Raw genomic sequence first — 21,754 nt, 5'->3', positions numbered from 1 at the left:
ATGATTTTGAATTCACTTACAGACAGATTCATTTCTAAAAGCATTTGTTTAATTTTGTTAAATGTTAAAACTGTATTATTGTCTATAACATTAGAATTGTCCATAAGTAATATATATTTATAAATTACACATTATAATTACGATTATTTCAAAATGACAATAACCCTCCCTCTGCCGTCACGGGGGTCGCCACTGTTGCCAGATTGGGTGGGAAATCTGTCCCAATCTGGCGAAGGCGTCACTTACTGATCCTAAGCAGTTTTATTTCAGACTTCAGAGTGCAGCTGAAAGCTCCGCTCACATGAGAAAATGTACTTTGTGTGGACGCTACCACATTACTTGGTCAAGACCTTAGCTACTCAAAAGCTATTTGATTCAGAAAAAAAGCTATTTGTTGATTTTTTTACGAACGCTTACATTTATTGTCATGTCGTCTGTACGGATCGGGTAGCCGGTCAACAAGAGCTCTTCATCGCTTGCATTTGATTGTTCACACTTGTTTATAACGTTACTGTTGTGTTGACCAATCAAGTACACGTACTAACATTCCGTGGCCGGGGCAGACTTGACAGGAGCGGGCAGAGAGGCAGGGGGGAAAGAAAAAACTAAAGGGGCAGAGCGCGGGGCACCAAGGCCACAGCGGCCGACGATTTTCAAAAGGGCATCGCCGGTGAGATTCCTGCCCTGCATACAGCCATCTTGAGCGTTTTTATACTTGTGAGAGCCACCCGTGGCCAAAATAGATATTTCCATGTACAAGGCCTGGGATCCGCCCTCACTGGTTGCTCTGGTTGCCCAGTCGATGGACGGGCCAACGTGTGTTTTTCTTCCTCACATGATCTTGAAAAGCATCATTGCAGTGGCGCAATTTCATTGGGACTTTGCACAATGAACAAAGCACCTTTTTGGTTTTATGTTTGTTTGAAGCACCCCCATCAAAGCTGCGAGTCTTAATTTGAATTTAAGTGGGCCGTGGCGTTCCCGACACTCCCACCGGCGCCGCCATACAGCCGCGCTATAACTTCCAGCACCGCTCGAAACCTTGGCGTGCATCGCAGTGCCATCCTCCCATTCATCATAATAGACACAGAACTAAATCTTCAGAAGTGTGTTGTCCTTTCACGCCGCGGCTGAGTGGGACTCGGGCCGAGTGTGGAAGCGAAAGCCGCTAGTGTTTGTCTTACAGCCAGTGTTTGGGTCTCACTCTGATCTCCTCTCCCCCACGGCGCCCCACAGTTTAGGACTCCTAATCTGATTAGCTGAAGGTGGGGGGGGGGGGGGGAGGGACTGAGGGGACTCTAGAGGGACTGACAAGACCCCGCAAGATAGACTGGTAGAGCAGAGAGAGAGAGAGAGAGAACACAAGAGAGAAAGAGAGAGGGGGGGGGGGGAACGAGGGAGAGAAAGAGAGAGAACAAGAAAAAGTGAGAGAGAACAAGAAAGAGAGAAGAGGGAGAGAAAGAAAGAGTGAGACAGAACAAGAAAGAGAGAGGGGGAACGAGAGAGAGAGAGGGGGGGAACGAGAGAGAGGGGGAACAGGAGAGGCGTCCCTACCAGTGCTGGTCCTGTAGAGTGTCCCGGGGTCGTCGTGGGAGGGGCTGTGGTAGAGCGGGCTGTGGAAGGAGCGGTCGTCGAACACTGGGGTCATGTGACAGTCGGGGGAGAGGGCGGCCCGCAGCTCGGGGTCCAGCTGGTGGGCGGCGTAGGAACTGTGGAGACCTGGAGCGCGCACACACACATTAATACACGCCCACAGAAACATGCACGCACATTAAGACACACACACACACACACATTAATACACGCCCACAGAAACACGCACTCACATTAAGACACACACACACACACACATTAATACACGCCCACAGAAACGCGCACGCACATTAAGACACACACACACACACACACACATTAATACACGCCCACAGAAACATGCACGCACATTAAGACACACACACACACACACACACACATTAATACACGCCCACAGAAACATGCACGCACATTAAGACACACACACACACACACACACACACACACACACACACATTAATACACGCCCACAGAAACACGCACGCACATTAAGACACACACACACCACACACAAGCAAACACACACGCATACACAAGCAAACACACACGCACACACAAACGCAAGCACATAAACACATACATAAACACACATGCAAGCACGCCCTCATACACACACATAAACGCACAAAAACGCACACACAAGCACACACACACACACACACGATCATATTGATGCAGTAGATTAGCGATGAGCTAATCGGGTCAATCTATTGATAGTTTATCTTCCTGTAATCTGGGTGTGAGATCGGCAGCGTGGCTGGAATTAAGGCCATTTCACTCTCCGTGAAGGCCACTTTTCACCCCCTGTTCACTGCCTGTGACCCCTATCTCTCTGTCTCCCAGATCCGTTTTGGATGATCGCTATTCTTGTGTCTTTTGTGTGATGGGTTGTTGGCACCACAACGACAAACACCCGAGCGCAACGCAAAACAAGAGAAAGGAAGGCGTGAAATCACCATCACACACAAACAGGCACAGAGACAAACTCACACTCACACTCACCGATAAGGGTGCCACTGGGCAGGTGGGGGGGGGGCTTTTTGTTGCTATATGGGTCATGGAGCGATAGGCTTAGTGTAAAAGTGGCAGAGGTTCACTTCAGAGCATAAACATAAAGATCTATGTCTCTGCCCCACCCCCCTCCCATTTATCTCTCTCTCTCCGAATCAGACACACACAAAACCACACAGGCACGCACGATTGTGCTGTCAAAACGTCAAGCGCTGTAATGTGTGTGTGTGTGTGTGTGTGTGTGTGTGTGTGTGTGTGTGTGTGATTGTGAAACAATGCCAGCTGTGTCTGAGAACAGGCTGTGCTCTTCCAGTAATGAGAGGCAGGGATTAAGATTAAATATGGTTGGTTTGAACCCCCTCCTCCTCTGATAAAAGGGGATTTAACTGGAACAATTATAATGGAGAATTTCTCTCCCAACGACGACGCAGCTCACTGCCCACTGTGCACTTTGAGCAAGGCATCTTGCCAGCTGCAGTTACGAGTATAAACTGCTGAACTTTTGCTACTTGGCGCTAATTGACAGTGTGTGAGTGTGTGTGTGTGTGTGCGTGTGTGTGTGACTTTCTGTAAGTGGCTGTGTGTGTGTGTATGTGTGTGTGTGTGTGTGTGTGTGTGTGTGTGTTTGTGAGACTGCATCTGTGTATCTGTGTGTGTCTGTGTCTGTGTGAGAGTCTTTAGGTGTGTGTGTGTGACAGCCTCTGTGTGTGAGTGACAGCGTCTTTGTTGGTTTTTGTGTGGGTGTGTATGTGTGTGTGTGTGGGTCGGTGACGGCTACACACACACTCTCAGTCACCCACACACAGACACAGTCATACACGCAGACACAGAAACACACACACATCATTTATGTGTGTGTGTGAGTGTGTGTGTGTGTGTGTGTGACAGTGTGTGTGTCACACACAGCGTCACAGCTCCACAGTGAGCTAATGACTCTCCTTCTGATGCTGAGCAGCGGTGGCAGCCATCGGCGGAGGAGGGGACTGACCTATGAGGCTGTCGGGGCGGGGCAGGGCGCTCCTCTGGTACAGCCCGTAGGGGTCCGCGCCGTACGCCAGCGGCTGGCTCTGCCGCGGCAGCGTGGCGCCGTAGTGCTGCGGCACCGCCGCCATCCCACTGGCCCGCGCCGGGGGCGAGCCGGCCAGGCCCCGCCCCTCCACCAAGGAGAGGGTGGAGCCGAGGCGCCCCCCCACCACGCCGCCGCCCAGCCCCGGGGCGCCGGACGCGGCCATGGGGGAGGGGGGTGAGGAGGGGGGCATGCTGGTGCCGGGGAAGAGGGAGGCCAGGGGCTTGGGCTCGGAGAGGACGGGGGAGCCGTAGGCGCTGCCCTGGGAGGTCCGCATGGACACGTGGGAGGGGGAGGCGGTGGCGCCGGCCCCCGGCGACTGGCTCCTGGAGGGCAAGGAGCCCATCCTCCTCAGCACCCGACCTGAAGGCTGGGGGCGGGGAGGAGGTGAGGACGGGGGGGAGAAGAGGGTGGTGGGAGGAGAAGAGGGTGGTGGGAGGTGAGGGTGGAGGGTGATTATGGTGGATGGGGGGGTGATGAAGGTGGAGGGGGGGGGGGTTGATGATGGTGGAGGGGGGGGGTGATGATGGTGGAGGGGGCGGGGGGGGGGGTGATGATGGTGGAGGGGGGGGGTGATGATGGTGGATGGGGGGGGGGGGGGGGTGATGATGGTGGAGGGGGGGGGGGGGGTGATGATGGTGGAGGGGGGGGGGTGATGATGGTGGATGGGGGGGTGATGATGGTGGAGGGGGAGGGGGGGGTTGATGATGGTGGAAGGTGGAGGGAGGGCAAGGTGGTTGGGGAGGTGATGGAAAAAGGGAGGTGATTGAGGGGGGAGATGAGGGAAGGGGGAGGAGGGAGGTGAGGTTGGCCGAGGGAGGTGAAGGGGGAGGGTTGGTGATGGAGGGCGGAAGTGAGGGGGGAGGGAAGTGAGGGTCGAGGGAGGTTATGGTGGGAGGGGAGAGCGGTCAGTTTAGTGTGAGTGCTTTACTTCTCCTTTGTTTCCTTGCATGCGACAGTTCAAAGGCCTGTTTTGATGTGTTAGCCGACAGTGGAACTTTCTTCCTTCCTTCCACTACATAGAGTAGTGTACAGGGAAAAAAATGACATATTTAGTTCTAAAGACGGTAGCCGGCTGTGTTTACGGACTGTTGTGATATTACACCGTTGAGATGTGCTTGTCAGTGTGAAACGTGGATGTCAAAGAGCAATACACATAAAAAATCTTCTTCACTATTTTGATTTACATATTTCCATTCCTTGTATGTATAATAACTCTGGATGTCAAATCACTTAAACTGCTGTCAAAAGCATCCTTCTGTTGTTATAGCCAATCATCTCTTCTCTGTCTCCCGGTCGGGCCCTACCTGTCCCGACGCCTGGCCCTCGGCCCGCGGGCTCCTGGAGAGGGTGCCGCGGGGCTCAGAGCGCACCACGTTCTGGTTGCTATAGTAACCCGCACTGCTGTCCTGGTAGCCGCTGTCGGAGTACGAGGTCATCTGGGCCGAGTGGCCCGGGGAGCCTGAGGGAGGCAGGGAGAGGAAGAGGAGGGGGGGGGAGGAGGAGGGAGGGAAGGGAGAGAGGGGTGGAAGAGGAGGGAGGGAGAGGAGGTAGGAGGAGGAGGTAGGAAGAGGCGGGGGGAGATGAGGGAGGAAAGGGAGGGAGAGGAAGGAGGAAGAGGGGGAAACAATGCTCAAAACAGGGAGCACTTTATTGTAAACGATGGAAAGCGTGAGGCTATGTCAATACATTTATATGAACGAAACAAAGGCCTGTCAGTGTCGCATCTAGTGAACACACCGTGAGCACACCGTCGTTTGACTATTGTAACACACGCCCGCCGGTCTACACTTGTGTCTTAACCATACACTTCAAAGTTGCATCACTCACTGTTACCACAGCTCAGCAGACACCAGACATTATGCGTGCTTCATTAGCGGCGGTCGTTGTTGTTGTTGTTGTCGTTGTCAGGGTCTGTTTTGGGCCATTAAAAGGGTGATCGTTAGCTCCAGAAGAGCCGGCATCGAGGCCCAGAATAGCCCAATGTTTACTGTGTCGGGCGCCCCAGGTGTGAAGGGGTCTCTCACTCCTCAAGCAGTAAGGAGGCGGAGATGAATAATAGCGTGCGTGCTCCGTCGGCACCACCTGGACCCGTCGAAACTAATTTATAGTGGCCGCGCATCAACGGCGCGAGCCGGGGCAAACCAAAACTGTTGTATTCGGGAGGCAATAGCTCAGGAGGTAGAGCGGGTTGACTGGTAACCGGAAGGTTGCTAGTTCAATCCCCGGCTCCTTCTAGCTGAGTGTCGACGTGTCCCTAAGCAAGACACCTCTAACCCTCACTGCTCCCGATGAGCTGGCTGTCGCCCTGCATGGTTGACTCCGCCGTCGGTGTGTGAAAGTGTGAATGAATGGCGGGTCTTTTTTGGAAAAAAGTGTCAGCTAAATCCCCTAAATGTACATATATATATTAAGCACCGCAAGCACGAGTACGCAAGCTCTGCGTCAAAGGCAATGTTACGGCCAAACTTCATGGGCTGCCTTCCTTCCTCTGGGAAGGTGAGCCTTCGCTCTCTGCCGACAAGTCTGAAGGACATAACGTGCGTGTCCTTCGTAGCTACGCCGGCACATGTCCTACGGGAGAGTTTCTTGATGTAGCTGGCGGTGAAAAAAACATCAGTGCCCGCATCTACCTACTTAATTTTTGAATCAAATTTAAATGAACGTGAAAATGAATCACGCTAATTAAATTATTCTTGATGTGGGGTTATTAAAAGATATATCTGATGCATTGTGATGTTCTACTTAAAGATCCCATGGGATGCTACTTTATAGATGCTTATATATAGGTGTTAGTGGGCCCCTAATACAGTATTTGAAGACGTTCAAGAAATTCAGCCTTGGTGCAGAATTACAGCCACTACGAGCCAGTCAAGGTGGAGGGTGGGGTGTGGCCCTGAGCAGCTTGCGGCCACGGTACCATGCGCTAGTGTTTACAATGGAACACTGGGTGCTCCGGTGGGAGTCCTGGAGCTCTATATCTAAATAATATCATATTATATTTAGATATCTATATAATATAATATATATTATCATGACAATCAGCAGTTTGCGCCTCCGGATGATATTATGAATCTCAAACGACTGCATCAGGTTCTCAGACGCCTCTGGTTCTTCCACTTCCACGTTAATATTAAGTACAGACTGCAAACCGCGAAATGGAGGAGAAAGGGATTGTTGCCCGCGATTGTTGCCCCAGGCAACGGGCAGCGTTCAGCGGGCAGCGGGGCTCCGGCGGACAATCCTGGGCAACATCCCTTTCTCCTCCATGTCGCGGTTCCCAATTCCTTCTCAACCATGGCCGAGATAACCCCCACTACGAATCTCGTTGTGGAAATACCAGAGACCTCAGAGAACCCGACGCAGTCTAGTCTTTTCACCAAATGGGAGCTTTATGCAAGCTTGCGTTATTGTATTGCGTGTTATGCGCCATAACACCAACAGCAGAATGGTTATCCAAATAACAAAGAACACTTGTGTTACAGTGTGTGTATGCACACACACATATGTGGCGCTCGCATGGTCCTAGCTCATTGTCTCATTGGCGGGCCAAATTCTCTGGGCGGGCCAAGCAGAGAAAGGGGAGGTAACCTGGCCCCATATGACGACATATGGGGCCAGATCCCATATGTCTCGGCGCGTTTGAGCGTTCATTTTTTTCAAAGGCGGAGCAAGATACCTACTGCTCCTTTTACACCTAACGCAATTTTTAGCTACTGGGGGACCATAGGCAGGCTAGGGGAACTCATATTAATGTTAGAAAACCTCATAAAGTGAACATTTCATGCCATGGGACCTTTAAGAATGCTGTATGTACCATTTAGGAACTGCTTTTTCATTATAATTTGATAGAAATGCTATAATGATCAGTGAGTGAAACAAACTGTTAGTATATGTTTTGATTTGACTGTGCTTGCCTCTGGGGGAGCCATCCCGGCTCATTTCAGACCAATTTCGGGGGGGGATCCATTTTGTATTCTCTCCCTGTCGTTTTGTGATCGCTCCTCGCTTCTGCTCTCTCTTTCCAACTGATCTGATCTTACCGGAAGCACCTTCGAGTCCAACATCTGTTTCTAGCTCGTGAAACCCAACCGTAACGGGTGGAATGCACCCTATTGTCAGAACATGAACACGGGCACAACGCCCGCATCTCCATGGTAGAAGAGGCCGTAGACCTCTATATAGACTATAGCAGTGAATAAATGTACAAAATAAAGAAAATAAACCATCACTTTCACGTGTATTTCGTGTGTGTGTGTGTGTGTGTGTGTGCGTAACAAACAGAGTTAGCAAATAGTCAAGCGAGTCAAGCGCCAAGCGAATAGATGCTGTCGTCGGGATGGTGGGGGTCAGCGTCTCCGTGGTAACGAACCCTCACTGTCGTGCAGGGAGACGCGCTCCGGTTCCAGCCGCCGGAGCACCTCCTCGCCCTGGTAGAGGCGGACCGGGGCCACGGGGGTCTCGAACGCCCCTCCTCCATTTCCTCCTCGTGGCTCCCCCAGAGCGGAGGCATCTGTCAAGCAGACAGGGGGAGAGGGGAGAGAGAGAGATAGGGAAGGGGGGGGAGGGAGGGAGAGAGATAGGGAAGGGGGGGTGGGAGAGAGAGATAGGGAAGGGGGGGGGGGGGGGTAGAGAGATAGGGAAGGGGGGGAGGGAGAGAGAGAGATAGGGAAGGGGGGGGGGGGGGGGGAGAGAGATAGGGAAGGGGGGGAGGGAGAGAGAGAGATAGGGAAGGGGGGGGGGAGAGAGAGAGATAGGGAAGGGGGGGGGAGAGAGAGAGAGAGAGAGAGATAGGGAAGGGGGGGGGGGGAGGTTAGGCTCAGACTAACAATCCCCTCTCTCGCTCTTTGTTTCCACGGAAACTCTTTCAATACAGTGCATCATCACCGTCGTCTATTAAAACATGTGTGTGACAGATGGGTGTCGGTTCCGCCGGCTCGGTTGTCGGGGCCAGATCGGCATCCTCTGCCCCGCCCACATACGCCGGCGGTGCATTGTGGTAATTTCATCCCCTTTGAAGCTGCTCCTGTTTCGCATATTTTGCATGCATTCCTCCTTTTCATCAAAACAACACTCCATCCTGCCCTACTGTTTGGTTATTTCATCCAGCACTGCATGCAAAACATCCACACTCATCGCCTGTCTCTCTCTCTCTCTCTCTCGCCACAGGCATCCCTCTCTGGGCTGCCTGTGGATCCCGAGCAGTCTGGCAGCCAAGGAGGGGGGCGTGTGAGGTGTGTGCATGTGTGTGCGTGTGCATGCGTGTGTGCGTGTGTGTGTGTGTGTAGAGGTGTTTAGTCATCTGTACTGTTAACCTGCCCTTGAACATGTCAGAACCTGGCTGGATTTTCGGACACTTTCAAGATTAGGATTCTCTTAAAGGCGCAGTGTGTAGAATTAAGTAGCGTTTAGCGTAATTGTCTGTAAGTACGCAAGTATGATTTAATTAGAGTGGGCTCAAAGGGAGGGGGGGGTTTTGATCTATGCCAAAGATATTTTTAATTGTAAAGAAATCCATGTATCAAATGAAAATGGACTGGAATTGATTTGTCTCGATATAACTTTGTCACCACAAATGTAATTTGTCCTCATTGTAATTTACAGACCCCCCTCATCAAATATTGACTTTTATGAAAAACTTGATAATTTATTGAAACAATGTAATTTTAAGAAAGAGGTAATCATCATGGGTGACTTAAATATAAACTGGGAGGATAAACAAAATAGGAAAAATCTGAAAAAGGTTATGGATGGGATGGGTTTAACACAGCTAATTCATGGGCCCACAAGAATAACTAATTCCACCAGTACACAGATTGATTTAGTCTTTAGCAACAGACCTGAGAGAATTTTGAAATCATTCAATATGCTAACAGGACTGTCTGATCACAATCAGATTTTAGTGGCAAGGAAGCTGAATAGTAAGCGATTTAAACCCTTGGCTGCATCAGAATCTCATAAAATTCTGAGGAATGAGCAACATAATTTTAAAACCTCAATCCAGCAGATAATGAGCTGCTATCGGAAAGTATATAGTGTTTAACATTTTCAAACTAAATACAGGACATTATTAAACAATTTACCTGTAAGATTAAAAATAGGGCCAAAAAGAACAGTCTCCCTTGGTTAAATGATACCATTTTAAAACTGATGAAAGAGCGTGATCTTGCTCTAAAAAAATCCATCAAAACAAAACTTCAACATGATAAGTATCAATACACAACATTAAGAAACAAGGTAATGAGGGAAATCAGAAAAGCCAAGGCAAATTTTTTTATAGCAGTTTTAAACAAGGCCAGAGGAAATGTTAAAATGATCTGGAGCCACTTAAAGAAACTGAGAGGGGAAAGTCACAGTAATAGAAAAATGCCTGAAATTAACCTAAATGGAACTATCTTAAGTCAGCCAAATGAAATAGCAGAGGCCTTCAATCACTACTTTGTTGACTCTGTGGCTGAAATCTCCAAATTTCCAAGTAGACCAGGGCAGAGTGGAGCCAGCCACCATAGTAGAACCTGCCTTTAGCCTAACTAACATCACTGAGTCACAGGTCATGAAAACCATCAGGTCCCTCAAACCTCCTAAGGCAAAAGATGTGTTTGGGATGGATTTGACTATGCTTAAAGACCTGGGCTCAGTTCTGGCTTATCCTATTACATTTATTATTAATCAGTCAATATCAATTGGACAGTTTCCAAATGCATGGAAATCAGGTATTGTCACTCCAATCTTCAAATTCAGAGATCTAAAATCCCTAAATAATTATAGGCCGATCAGTATTCTCCCGACAGCATTCAAAATTGCTGAAAAATGGGTAGCTGAGCAGATTATTTTCCATCTTGACAACAGCCCAACCTCTCTCCACCCCATGCAGTTTGGCTTTAGGACCAAACATTCAACAGAGACAGCTACATGTCTTTTGTTAGAGAAAATAAAATTCTCTCTTGATTTGGGTGGTGTTGTAGGTGCAGTATTTCTTGATCTTAGGAAGGCCTTTGATACGGTCAATCATAAAGTGCTCCTTACCAAGATATCAAAATGTAATTTTTGTAATGGTGCAATTAAATGAGTGGAATCATATTTAACAAACAGGTCTCAGTCAGTTTCCATAAATAATCATAGTCAAAAGATCAAAGTCACTGAAGTTGCCCGCTGGTGTGCCGCAGGGATCCATTCTTGGTCCACTCAGTATTTATATTAATGACCTTACATCTGTGTGTCCTGAGGTTGAAACTATAATGTATGCAGATGATACAGTTTTTTTTGTACATGGCAGATGTTGTACATGAGCTTACTAGATCCATGGCTCAGGTTACAACATGGCTGAGAGAGTGTTGCCTGCAATTAAATGTCTCAAAAACAGTCAGCATGGTATTTTGTAAAACTAATAAACCCACTAGTGACCATCACATAATTGTAGCGGGATAAAAATTACAGGTTGTGAGTGAATTCAATTATCTTGGGGTGTTAATTGATTCAAACCTTTCCTTTAAGGCACATGTAAAAAAAAACCTGCAATACTACTAAATTCAACATCGCAAATTTTCGTTCCTTCAGAAATTACATGTCTACAGAGGCTGCTAAAATGTTTCTACACTCTATGATTTTCATCTGAATTATTGTCTGACAAATTGGTCGCAGGCCAATTTGAGCACATTAAAGCCACTTGAATCACAATACAAACAAGCAATAAAAATTCTAGATAAAAAAACAAAACTCTTCCACCATTGTTCGATTCTAAAAAAGTACCAGCTTTTATGCTGGGAAGACCTTCAAAAATATTTCAATGTGTGCTTGGTTTTTAAGGTCACTCACAATCTAGCTCCACCACCACTTGCTGAGTACATCAATAGAAGAACAGGTACTGATCGTGTCACGGGGGGATCGTCGAGGGGTGATTGTGTTATTCCGTTGCGAAAAAGCACTTTTAGTCAGTCAGCCTGTTCCGTCAAAAGTGCAAAGGAATGGAATTCAATCCCACAACATATCAGGGAACTAAACACATACAAATTGTTTACTAAGCAGTTAAGACAATGGATGATCAATACATATACATGTCAACACTAAAATCATTTGTTGTGAATGTGGTCAACACACTATGTATTTAGTTTATTCATTTTTTGTGTTCTGTTGTTTTACCTTAGTTAGTTTTACCTTAGTTTGTTCTGTGATGCCCTGTTTTGTGCTGTGGGGTTCTGTCCTGTTTATGTTGTTGTTTATCTTGTTTAATTGTATTTTCATTTAACATCGATGCCAGGGGACTACAGATGAAAAATAGCCTTTTGGCTAATTCTGGCTTTTTTAACCCATGTATGATCATGTGTTTTATTAATTTGCACTGTCCCCTTCTTAAATAAACTGAATTGAGTTGAATTGAGAGTATAATCCCATGAAAATAAGAATTGTTCTGTTTTCATTACCTTAGAATGAGCCCTTTATGTCTACATAGGGAGCGGGTCCTCTTCCATGGGGGTGGCCATGTTACACAGCCATGTTTCTACGGTAGCCCAGAACGGACAAATAGCTCTAGATAGAACGTGTTTTTAAGTCAACGAAAAAAAAGTAGTAAAGGGCACATCAACATCAACCACTGGCATGACAGAGCTCTACACATCCACACACACCAACACGTGTCCAAGAAGTGTCCAAAAAGGGGAATACACATTGGATCTTTAACGGCCAAAGAGTACACTCCTGATTGGAAACAGCAGTGAGGGCATTTAGGAACAGCATTTTACATGCATTCAAAGGTTAGAGAGCAGCCTCTAAAGATACTATAAAAATAGAGTGGAGTGTGCTCCACCCTACCTGGTAGCCTTAATATCACGTAAGATCTGTATGCAGGAAGTCCCTGGGTTTCAGATACGCTATCGGCCCGGGTCCACCGGTTACGGCAGAGCTCAATGAAAGCGGTTTGCACACCGGCATAGCCACGGAGAGCCGTGTGGGCCAGCCGCTGCGTAGTGCCAGGAGACAACGCACGCTGGGAAAATCAATCTTAGGTCTCGATCTGTTTGATACGATGGGTCACAATGGATGCCACTGCCATGGGAATCAAGGTGCCATTTCTGATGTGTTCACACACCAAGAGTTAAACGAAAGTTTACAGAGCATCCTCGAGCAGACAACCCTAAAACAACAAGAACTGGGGCCTAAAGTTTTTAGATTATATACTTTTTTTGTTTCAATTTTTAACACAATGCTGCCACACTAACCCTAACCCTACTTCTTTGGCATGCTCTCGATAAGTTTGGAGCCGAGTCAATTGTTCAGTAATTTACGACCAGCGGCCTCCATTAAGTTAGCCTTGTTCAATGTTGTGAAACAAGGAGTGTTTTGACGTCTTACAGTCTATTAAACCAAACGATTATCTAACCAGAAACTACGGAGCCTTGTAAACTTTTTTTATTCATAATCAATATCATTAACACAATACAGCCTAAACATCACTCAAACATAAACTACAATGGTCTGGGTTACATCCCTCCGGCCCCCAGAAAAGAATGGTTTAACAAGCACTTTTCTCCTTATGAAAGGAAAGCCAGCGATGGTCCGACCAATGAGAAGGTGGTCGAACAAGATCGTATTGACCAACCAATCAGCCAACCCACCAGAAGGTGACCGCCCTACACCTCACACACACCTCTGCACCGCTACTAGACATCCTAAGGGAACAGACTGTTTGGAGGATATTAACGCTGAGAGTGAGTGGGATCGTAAAGGAGTTATTAATCAAGCCTTACCTGCGGATCTCCAAGCAAACGACTTCTCAGACGAGCTTTGGTTCACGCACACAGGAGGGAGAGGAGGAGAGCAGAAGTGAAAAAGTGTAAAGAGTTAAGAAATGAAGGATGAAAGGAAGACATTAACAAACGAACAATATACGTTTCCTACAAGTACATATGGGTCTATTTTAATGTGCGAATGTGTGTGTGTGTGTGTGTGCGTGCGTCCTCTCTACCTGGTGCTGTCCGCGTCAGGTGACTCCGCTCCCAGCATGCATCTCTCCAGTTGGCTGGCGACTATCTGTCGTTCTTCCTCCAACTCCCTCGTCAAACGCTCGAACTGGAGCTCCTTAGAAAGGGGGGGGGGGGGGTGGGGGGTAGCGGGGGTACGGATTAGGGTACGGCGTAACCACGGCGATCGGAAGCCAGATCGCAGGCCCAACGGTATACAACTGAGTGAATATGGCCCCTGAAAACGTTAAACCTTCAACTGATGATATCAAAGAAAAAAGTGTATTAAGGGATGATGGGTCAAGCATCACATGCAACGTAAGATAAAAGGCTCTCAGCCTGATGCATCACTCTCTTTTACCAATTTGATTTTCTACAGTCAATTCTCAGTCAATCTCTTGTCCCCACCGGTCTGAGTGTCTCCATCAAAGCAGCTTCACACAAGTTTGTTTTATTCCCATTTCGTCTTGTGGAGTCTTCATTAGGGATCGACCGATATGGATTTTTTAGGGCCGATACCAATACCAATTTCTTTTCATCAGCCTTAGCTGATGACCAATAGGCCGATACCGATTTTCTTGAGCTGATATTTGGAGCCGATACTGCTTTTGCTGCCTCAATTTTCATCATAAAAAATGACACAATGATGATAACAAATGTTACAAGTCTCAATTTAAAAAAGGAACATTTATTAAACTGTCTGTAAATCATGGTGGGAAAATAAAAAATATATTTAAAAAATCGGCCGATGCGGATACACGTAAAAACCGCAAATTTCAGCCGATAATATCGGCCAGCCAATATATCGGTTGAGCACTAGTCTTCATTAAAAAAACATCTTTGTTGATTTTGCATCAAGGAGGCTGTGGTCTTGATAACTTATCTGATTTGCTCTGTCAAAAATGTTTCCCCCTCTGGGTCACAGTTAAAATGCAATGAGGAATGTCCTTTATCTTACTCAATAAAATAAGGAAATAAATCTAACTAATTATCCCTGTGGAGATGGGCTCCAATATTCATCAATGCCCTTGTGGTTATACAGGTCACCATTGAAAGGCTTGCAGGACTAAACTAAGTAATAATGTTTTTGTATTAATTTGTTTAATTCAATTCAATTCTATTCAATTTAAATTCAACGATGCATCTAGTAGCCAAACGTCAGGTGATGAGGTTCTCTGATCGATTTATGAATTGTATTCCTTTATTTAAGCTCTCCACAGCCGTTTGTCCATCCTGGGCTACTGTAGAAACATGGCGGTGGGCTCCGGAGAGGAGCTTAGTGGCCCTGAGAGGCCCCTATGTAGATGTAAAGGGCTCCAGGGTAAAGGAAAATTAACCATTTGTATTCTCAGATATATACACAAATACATTCAGGATTTAAAAAATGCTTATGAATATTATATAAAATTTCTTCAGAGTCTGTCTTGCTAGATGCCGCGTTATTCGAGTTGTGCATTACAAATTTGTATGTGCAGAAAATTCAATTATAACAAATGGTTTATAGCTTGATTTGATTTACTCTGTAAATCAATTAATGGATTACGGGAACCCCCCAAAGTGCACATATACATTCAAAACAGGTCCTATCTGTTGGCTGCATGTGAAAGCACACTATTGAAAACAAATTAATTTAAATGAGAATAATAAATTATATGAAAATAGCATGTTCAGAAACAGAGGTACACACTCATTTGAGTGGTGTTTTGGATTAAAGGGCCCCCATTTCAACCCGTAAATTGACCTTGATCCACTAGTTATCTAGTGGTATACATTAAGTGCAATTTGGATATGCCTAGGGATCACATAAAAACAAGATAGATTACTATTGCAATTTTCCCTGGGTCAAACCACAGGGACTAGACATAGGCCAACATAAAAGGATACCCCTTCCCCCCTACCATGCATAAAAGGATGCATGGTAGGGGGGAAGGGGTGATCTAAGATTAAAAGATTCTAAAGTAGGCTATACACTTAAAGCCTCACTGCCCAGTTAGTGATGCCTGACAAAAGCGCTTTTATATTTGGGTCAGAATCTAGCCATGTGACGTATGCTATCCATCTTGGCTGAAAAACGTCCACAGCGCCTGGGGACTCGGGCCCTTTACCCAGTGAAGGTTCAGGACCTCCCATGATAGGGTGAATGCAGTCAGTGATACAGTACCAGGGTTTGAGGGATGTCTTACATGGTGACCACAGAGGCCTACTCTGTCTTAAAGTATTGGAAAAGGTACAGAGACAAAAACTAGTGTTTCATACATGTTCTTCTAATAGATTATTGATTTGCGATACGTGTGATTAGAATAACGAAACCTGAATGGGACGCCATGGACAAACAAGGAGAAGACTTTGCATCGTCTGTTTGTTCACGAGGACGTTTGAAAGCCCTGCAGAAACACAGCAGGTAAATAAGCAAAATATTTGCTGTTGAGTTAACAACAAAAACAGTGATTTGAAAAGGGGAGAAAATGTAATGCAAAAACAAACACATGCTTAGACTGCCTGGTCGTGTGAGGCTCAGGCCGCAGAGTATTGCAATAACACTAACCGTGGTGAGGGGTTTGATTCCCACTGGGGCAACCCAGTATTGGTATTTTTATAGAAAATAGCTCGCCTAGCAGAAAATTAAGTGAAGAAGCCAAAACACTTTAGAGTTGTCAAGCTTTGAAAGTTTAAACTTAAATTGTCACTCAAAATAAATCATCACCTGTCAATGTGTTACCTCGGTGGGGGGGGGGGGGGGGGGGTTGCGATTCTATTGAAGAAAACTGTGATGACACTTTCATAAGGTTACTGCAAAATTGTATTTAAAGTAATTAGTTAGCCAATCATGCATTTACAGATCCTCACCTCCAACAACACGTTCCAAACAAACATGAACCAATGAAAAACCCTGTTACCCAGATTTGAGCTTGTCTACATAATTTCAGCATAAATCTAAAGTCTGATTTGTGAGACGCTAGTGCTGACTGTGAGAAAGTAAGCCACCATTCGCTCACACATGGAATTTTCAGACACTGTTTATTCTGCTGTGCGCGTGTCATACATCCATGCTTATAATTATATCTCGATTCAATTCAATTTTATCAAATTTAAACAAGACATATATTTAAACAAGATACTGGGCCGAGACACATTGACTTGCACTTGGCTTTTTTGAACACGGTAAAAATGGAACAATTCCATTCATTATGCAAACTGCAAACTGCAATTAGTCTGGAACCTCTCCGTTAATTTTTCTATTTCCAGAGGCCTTTGCCAATGGGCGCAGACCACAAAATCTTTTTGTATGGGAGAGGAGCCAGACCTTATCTGCAGGGCAAATTAAACATCGTTTCGTCTGGGTCATAGGCGAACACCATATCCATTTTGAGACTACATTGGAAAAAAAGTGAACATGTTAGCAGGCTAAATCTGATACTTGTGGGGAGCAGTATAGCAGAGAGAGTATGAATGCTAATATGCTTCATCAGAAAAGCATAAAAAAGCCATGCCATTCTACAGAATAACATAAAAACTAAAATAAACAAATCGCCATTGGAGTAGGAGATTGCTGCTCCCTCATGACAATCCGGATCAGAACCATAGTGTGAAGAGGACTGGCCCAACGCCCCACCAATGGCTGCACCACAGGGGTCTTTTCAACGTTCAAGGTGTCACCAGTCAAGGTATCAACCTTCTGGATTTAGGAGTCATTTGATCAAATAGCGGGATGTACATTTGAGTGTTGGACATTTGAATATTCTGTATATGACTATACAGAACCAGAAGGTTGCTAGTTTGATCCCCGGCTCCTCCTAGCAGAGTATCGAGGTGTCCCTGAGCAAGACACCTCATCCTAACTGCTCCCGACGAGCTGGATGTCGCCCTGCGTGGTTGACTCCTTTGTTGGTTCATGAACCGCCTTAAGTCGCTTTGGATAAAAGCGTCTGCTAAATACATCTGAATAAAATAGATAAGTAAATATATATGCAAATAAAACCTCTATGACCGCGTACAGGAAACAAGGCTGCATTGTCAGTTTCATTGCAGACCTTCATTGTGTGGTTAAAGCTGACCTCTTGTATTATTTACATGAAAGTCCTCTCTGCCAGCGCATGTGGTTCTTGTTACTGGACGCAAGATGACAGTAGTCCATGGCACATGCAGTGCCGTTCCTCGCTGTGGGCCCGAGGTCCGGGACTGTGTCATTGTCTGGACGACATGTGCTGCCGGGATGAGACAGCGTCATGCAGCAGTCCCCGGCTCCGCGTCTGGAACCAGCTGGGTGCCGGTCTACCGCTGTCACAAAGCCTTCCTCTCTTCTGCCCTGGACTGATGCTCACCACAATGACTTCTACAATCTCTCTCTCTCTCTCTCTCTCTCTCCCTCCCCTTTTCTTTCTCACCCATCCTACCGTATCTCTCTGTCTCTATCTATTGGGTGGTTGTCACGCTGGCGATGTAGAGACATTGGTGTCGAGGGACTGCTTGTCTGTGTGTGTCTGTGTGTGTGTGTGTGTGTGTGTGTGTGTGTGTGTGTGTGTGTGTATCTGTGAGGTAATCGGGCCATGTTCTGTCATTGGAGACAAACTGTTGTTTTTTTCCCCCCTTTTCTTATGTTCTTACCATCCGTTTGCACCTGAGGAATTTTATCTTTGGTCGACAGAATAATGTTATCGTCAAAAACGTGCACACACACACACACACACACACACACACACACACACACACACACACACACACACACACACACACACACACACACACACACACACACACACACACACACACACACACACACACACACACACACACACACACACACACACACACACGTCACATCTAATCAATAACATGCCAGGCTGATTTTAACCAGTGATGCTTTCCACATCATATCTAAAATCCATTCTGGAGGGGCTGGGCGTGACAGAGCAGCACTGGCTTTACAGTGCAACTGTAGCCCATGGATTTCTTCAGCTCACCCATCGTTGTGCAGCAGTAATGCAAACATGCACAGCACAGAAAGAGTGGTTTCAAATGACACACATCGCTCATCCACTCATCCATTTAATCCTGTAATAAATGCCCCTTTTCTTGCAAAACAATGGGTGGATGATCTACTCATGAATTATCCCCATTAAGGGTGACATTGACCAACATCTATTATACAGCTCTGGGTGTTCTGTGTTCATGAGTACATGTATGTGTTGTACGGTTCTGCGCCGCAAGGTCCAACATTTACCTTTTGATTTGTGTTCTTTCACCTGCTAGAGTACAACAATGTACCAGCCTTTTTTCTTTTCTTTTTACCTGCCAAATGGTAAAATCTATCAGCCATTGTGTGGTGGTGGGTGTTCAATTGATGTCATGTTTCAGCACTGCTGTAGAAGGCAGGCTCCATGCACCTCTCAATATATTCAGGCAATTAGCATATAACCACTAGAGTCTGTATACTGCTGTGTGCAACTGGGAGGTACCCAGCAAAAGAACCACAGTGAATTTATGCTAGGCTACTGAGAGACAAGCCTGTAAATCCACCGTTTACTTACTACTATTGACTCAACCGGTTCAACCTAAACAGTGTACTTGTGTTGTGAGGTGACCAGTTAAACAACTGTCTGCTACTCTGGGCCACTGCAAGATGACTATTAAAACACATTCAACGTGACAAGTAATGAAACCAGCCTTCTTATAATACACAAGGAGTAGCATCTGTTTCTTCCTGTTGTGTTTCAAACTCCTGTTCACATCTCATGACGTGCAGTTGGAAGACAGGAGGCCACTGCGACGACAATGCCGCCGACTTTAGTCCCTTAAAAACAAAAGCAAGCCACCATCTGCCTTTGATCAACAGAATCTGTCCTTAGGACTAACGTGACTCATCCAACTGACATTAAACAAGCCAACTGACACGTTGTGCTAAAGAAAAATGGAAAAGCATATCAGGGCAGCCTTCTAGAGCTGGGTTGAGCTCCAACACTCGTTCCATAGCATAGGGAATGCTGCTTGGCATTTTTTTTTCTGCTTATCACGGACATGGGGCCGTAATCGTTAATGACCGTTTAAAGAAAGTTAATTATTGCAATACACAAGCAGTGAAGGAAGAGGGTGAATTATTGTATTTTTTTCTTTGAAGCTGTTTTTGAATTGTAATTTTCTCCTCTAATCCAGGATTTAGTCAATAGTCAGTAGTCATAAAAACATACGTGATCCTTCATTGGTACCTGAAGTAAGGGTGATATTCTCAGCAGCCAGGACCCACAGATAGAAAGAGCTATGGTTCATACAAAATAACATACTTAATTTCCGGGAAAAAGCATTTAACAGATCTACAATCAATTAATATCCATGCAAGGTAACCTTCTTTTCTATAATCGTTTCTATGATAATTCACTGATAACAAAGATGAATCAAAGATATATCAGTTCAACAATGTGCTATGGATTCACAACAAATGCATTCACAGCAAATGTATGCAATGTCAAAAAACCTAAACGACAACACTATTCTTCAATCATAGGGCACTCTGCCTCCAGAAAATAACAGAACAGAGGTAACATCTTCACAACAAAATAGCCCCTCATAGAGATGCAGAACACGCTTTCAACAAGATACATTTGACTGCAGGATTTTTTAGGTAATTCATTGACATCAAAGGCTGTCCAAACTCAAAGTAACGTATCAAGTGTGCCCGGAAGGGGTTCTAGAGGGATGGTTCAATGTTAAAAAAATGAATCGCAATTGTTATCTTCTGTGATTCCCAATCGAAACACAGCTTCCAAAAATGTGTTTACATTAGTGGAATATTTTGATGGGCTTTAACTTTTTCAAATATGAACATTTCAGCAATTTACTCAGGTTTTATGCCATCATTTCCCAATTGCCACACCACATTTCTAAGCGCATAGCGGACTGGAGTAGATCCTGATTCTATGTGCTGAATCGAGAATCTGTTTTGAATCGAAGTGTGACCCAAATAATCGAAATTGAAGCCAATCGTGAGATACTGAAAGATTCACACTCCTAAGCAGATATTTCCCAGACCCCCCCCACACTGACACAACACACACACACACACACACACTTTTATTACCAAACATGTGAGGGTGAGTCTGTTGACTTTCTTTTATTTTCTTCTCAAATTAAATCAACATTATTGCTCCACCGCCTATTGTGAACCAATAAAATCCATCACTGCCAAATAACCAACATTTTAAGTGATGGGAAAACAGTATATTACACCTATGCTAATTGCTCTGAATGTGTTATGGTTGTCCTGTGTGTAGCCAACATGTTATACCTTAATATCAACTCAAATCATAATTCTAGGACAATAGAGACCCACACGCACCCACACCCACACGCGCACACACACACACACACACACACACACACACACACACACACACACACACACACACACACACCGAGGGCAGAACATGGCCGCTGGCCAAGTGTAATTAAGAACAGAAGGAAGATTGTCCCATATAGAACGACTTGATAAAGAAATATACAGAAAGCCGCTGTCACTGCACACTAGGCAAACACAAAGATATAAGGAGGCAATGCAAGAGTGCCTGACTCACTGATCCAGAACTTGAGAGCCAATGAGAGATGAAAAGGTGTGTGAAAGGCAAATAGGTAGAATAACAAGCAGCATCCAGGGGTTTGCTGATCCTCTTACCTGCTCCTTGACAGAAGCGAGGAGGTTGGTGGTGGTGGTGTCGTGTTGCAGGCTATGACCGCTGGGCCCATCTCTGGCCGCCAGTGGCCCTTTCCCCTCCACACAAACACCCTCCATCTCTGCCGCCTCCTAGTCCACAGCTGGCGGGTTGTCAGGGCGCCCCTTTTGACCCTGTTAGAGAGCCGCACAGAGCCGATCACTCGCTGGCCATGGGGGCTGTGATGATGCACGGTGCCGCTCAATGACACGAGCGTTGCAGAGGGCTCGCGCTGTCTATTCCCGCGGAGCGCGCGGAGACTCGCATCTCGCCAGAGCGGGAGTCAGCGGATAACGTGACACGTCTGTTAGGCTGAATTCATAAAGAAAAAAAACGACCGATCTATACTAGGCATGCGCGTGCACGCAGCCCATACACTTGTGCTGTCGATGACGCGCATCCATCACGCACGTCCCGCATCTATCACG

General features: G+C 46.0%; 1 protein-coding gene across 1 annotated transcript in view; it reads right to left on the bottom strand.

The window, feature by feature from the left end:
* Positions 1 to 21,406, bottom strand: part of LOC311369781 (plakophilin-4-like) — a gene marked incomplete at both ends in the record, with an annotated part of 44,386 nt that extends 22,980 nt beyond the window's left edge. The window contains 7 exons of the mRNA XM_084487982.1: positions 1,555 to 1,719; positions 3,593 to 4,040; positions 4,978 to 5,132; positions 8,043 to 8,183; positions 13,414 to 13,448; positions 13,632 to 13,744; positions 21,290 to 21,406. Of these exons, the coding sequence (XP_084344108.1) occupies positions 1,555 to 1,719; positions 3,593 to 4,040; positions 4,978 to 5,132; positions 8,043 to 8,183; positions 13,414 to 13,448; positions 13,632 to 13,744; positions 21,290 to 21,406 (1,174 nt within the window). The remainder of the gene's footprint in view (positions 1 to 1,554; positions 1,720 to 3,592; positions 4,041 to 4,977; positions 5,133 to 8,042; positions 8,184 to 13,413; positions 13,449 to 13,631; positions 13,745 to 21,289) is intronic.
* Positions 21,407 to 21,754: the final 348 nt, after the last annotated feature.

This window comes from Micromesistius poutassou (assembly GCF_964030765.1).
Source record: "Micromesistius poutassou genome assembly, chromosome: 24".
In the NCBI taxonomy this organism is placed as follows: domain Eukaryota; kingdom Metazoa; phylum Chordata; class Actinopteri; order Gadiformes; family Gadidae; genus Micromesistius; species Micromesistius poutassou.
The sequence above is the reverse complement of the archived record's forward strand: the minus strand, read 5'-3'. Positions and strand labels throughout refer to the sequence as shown.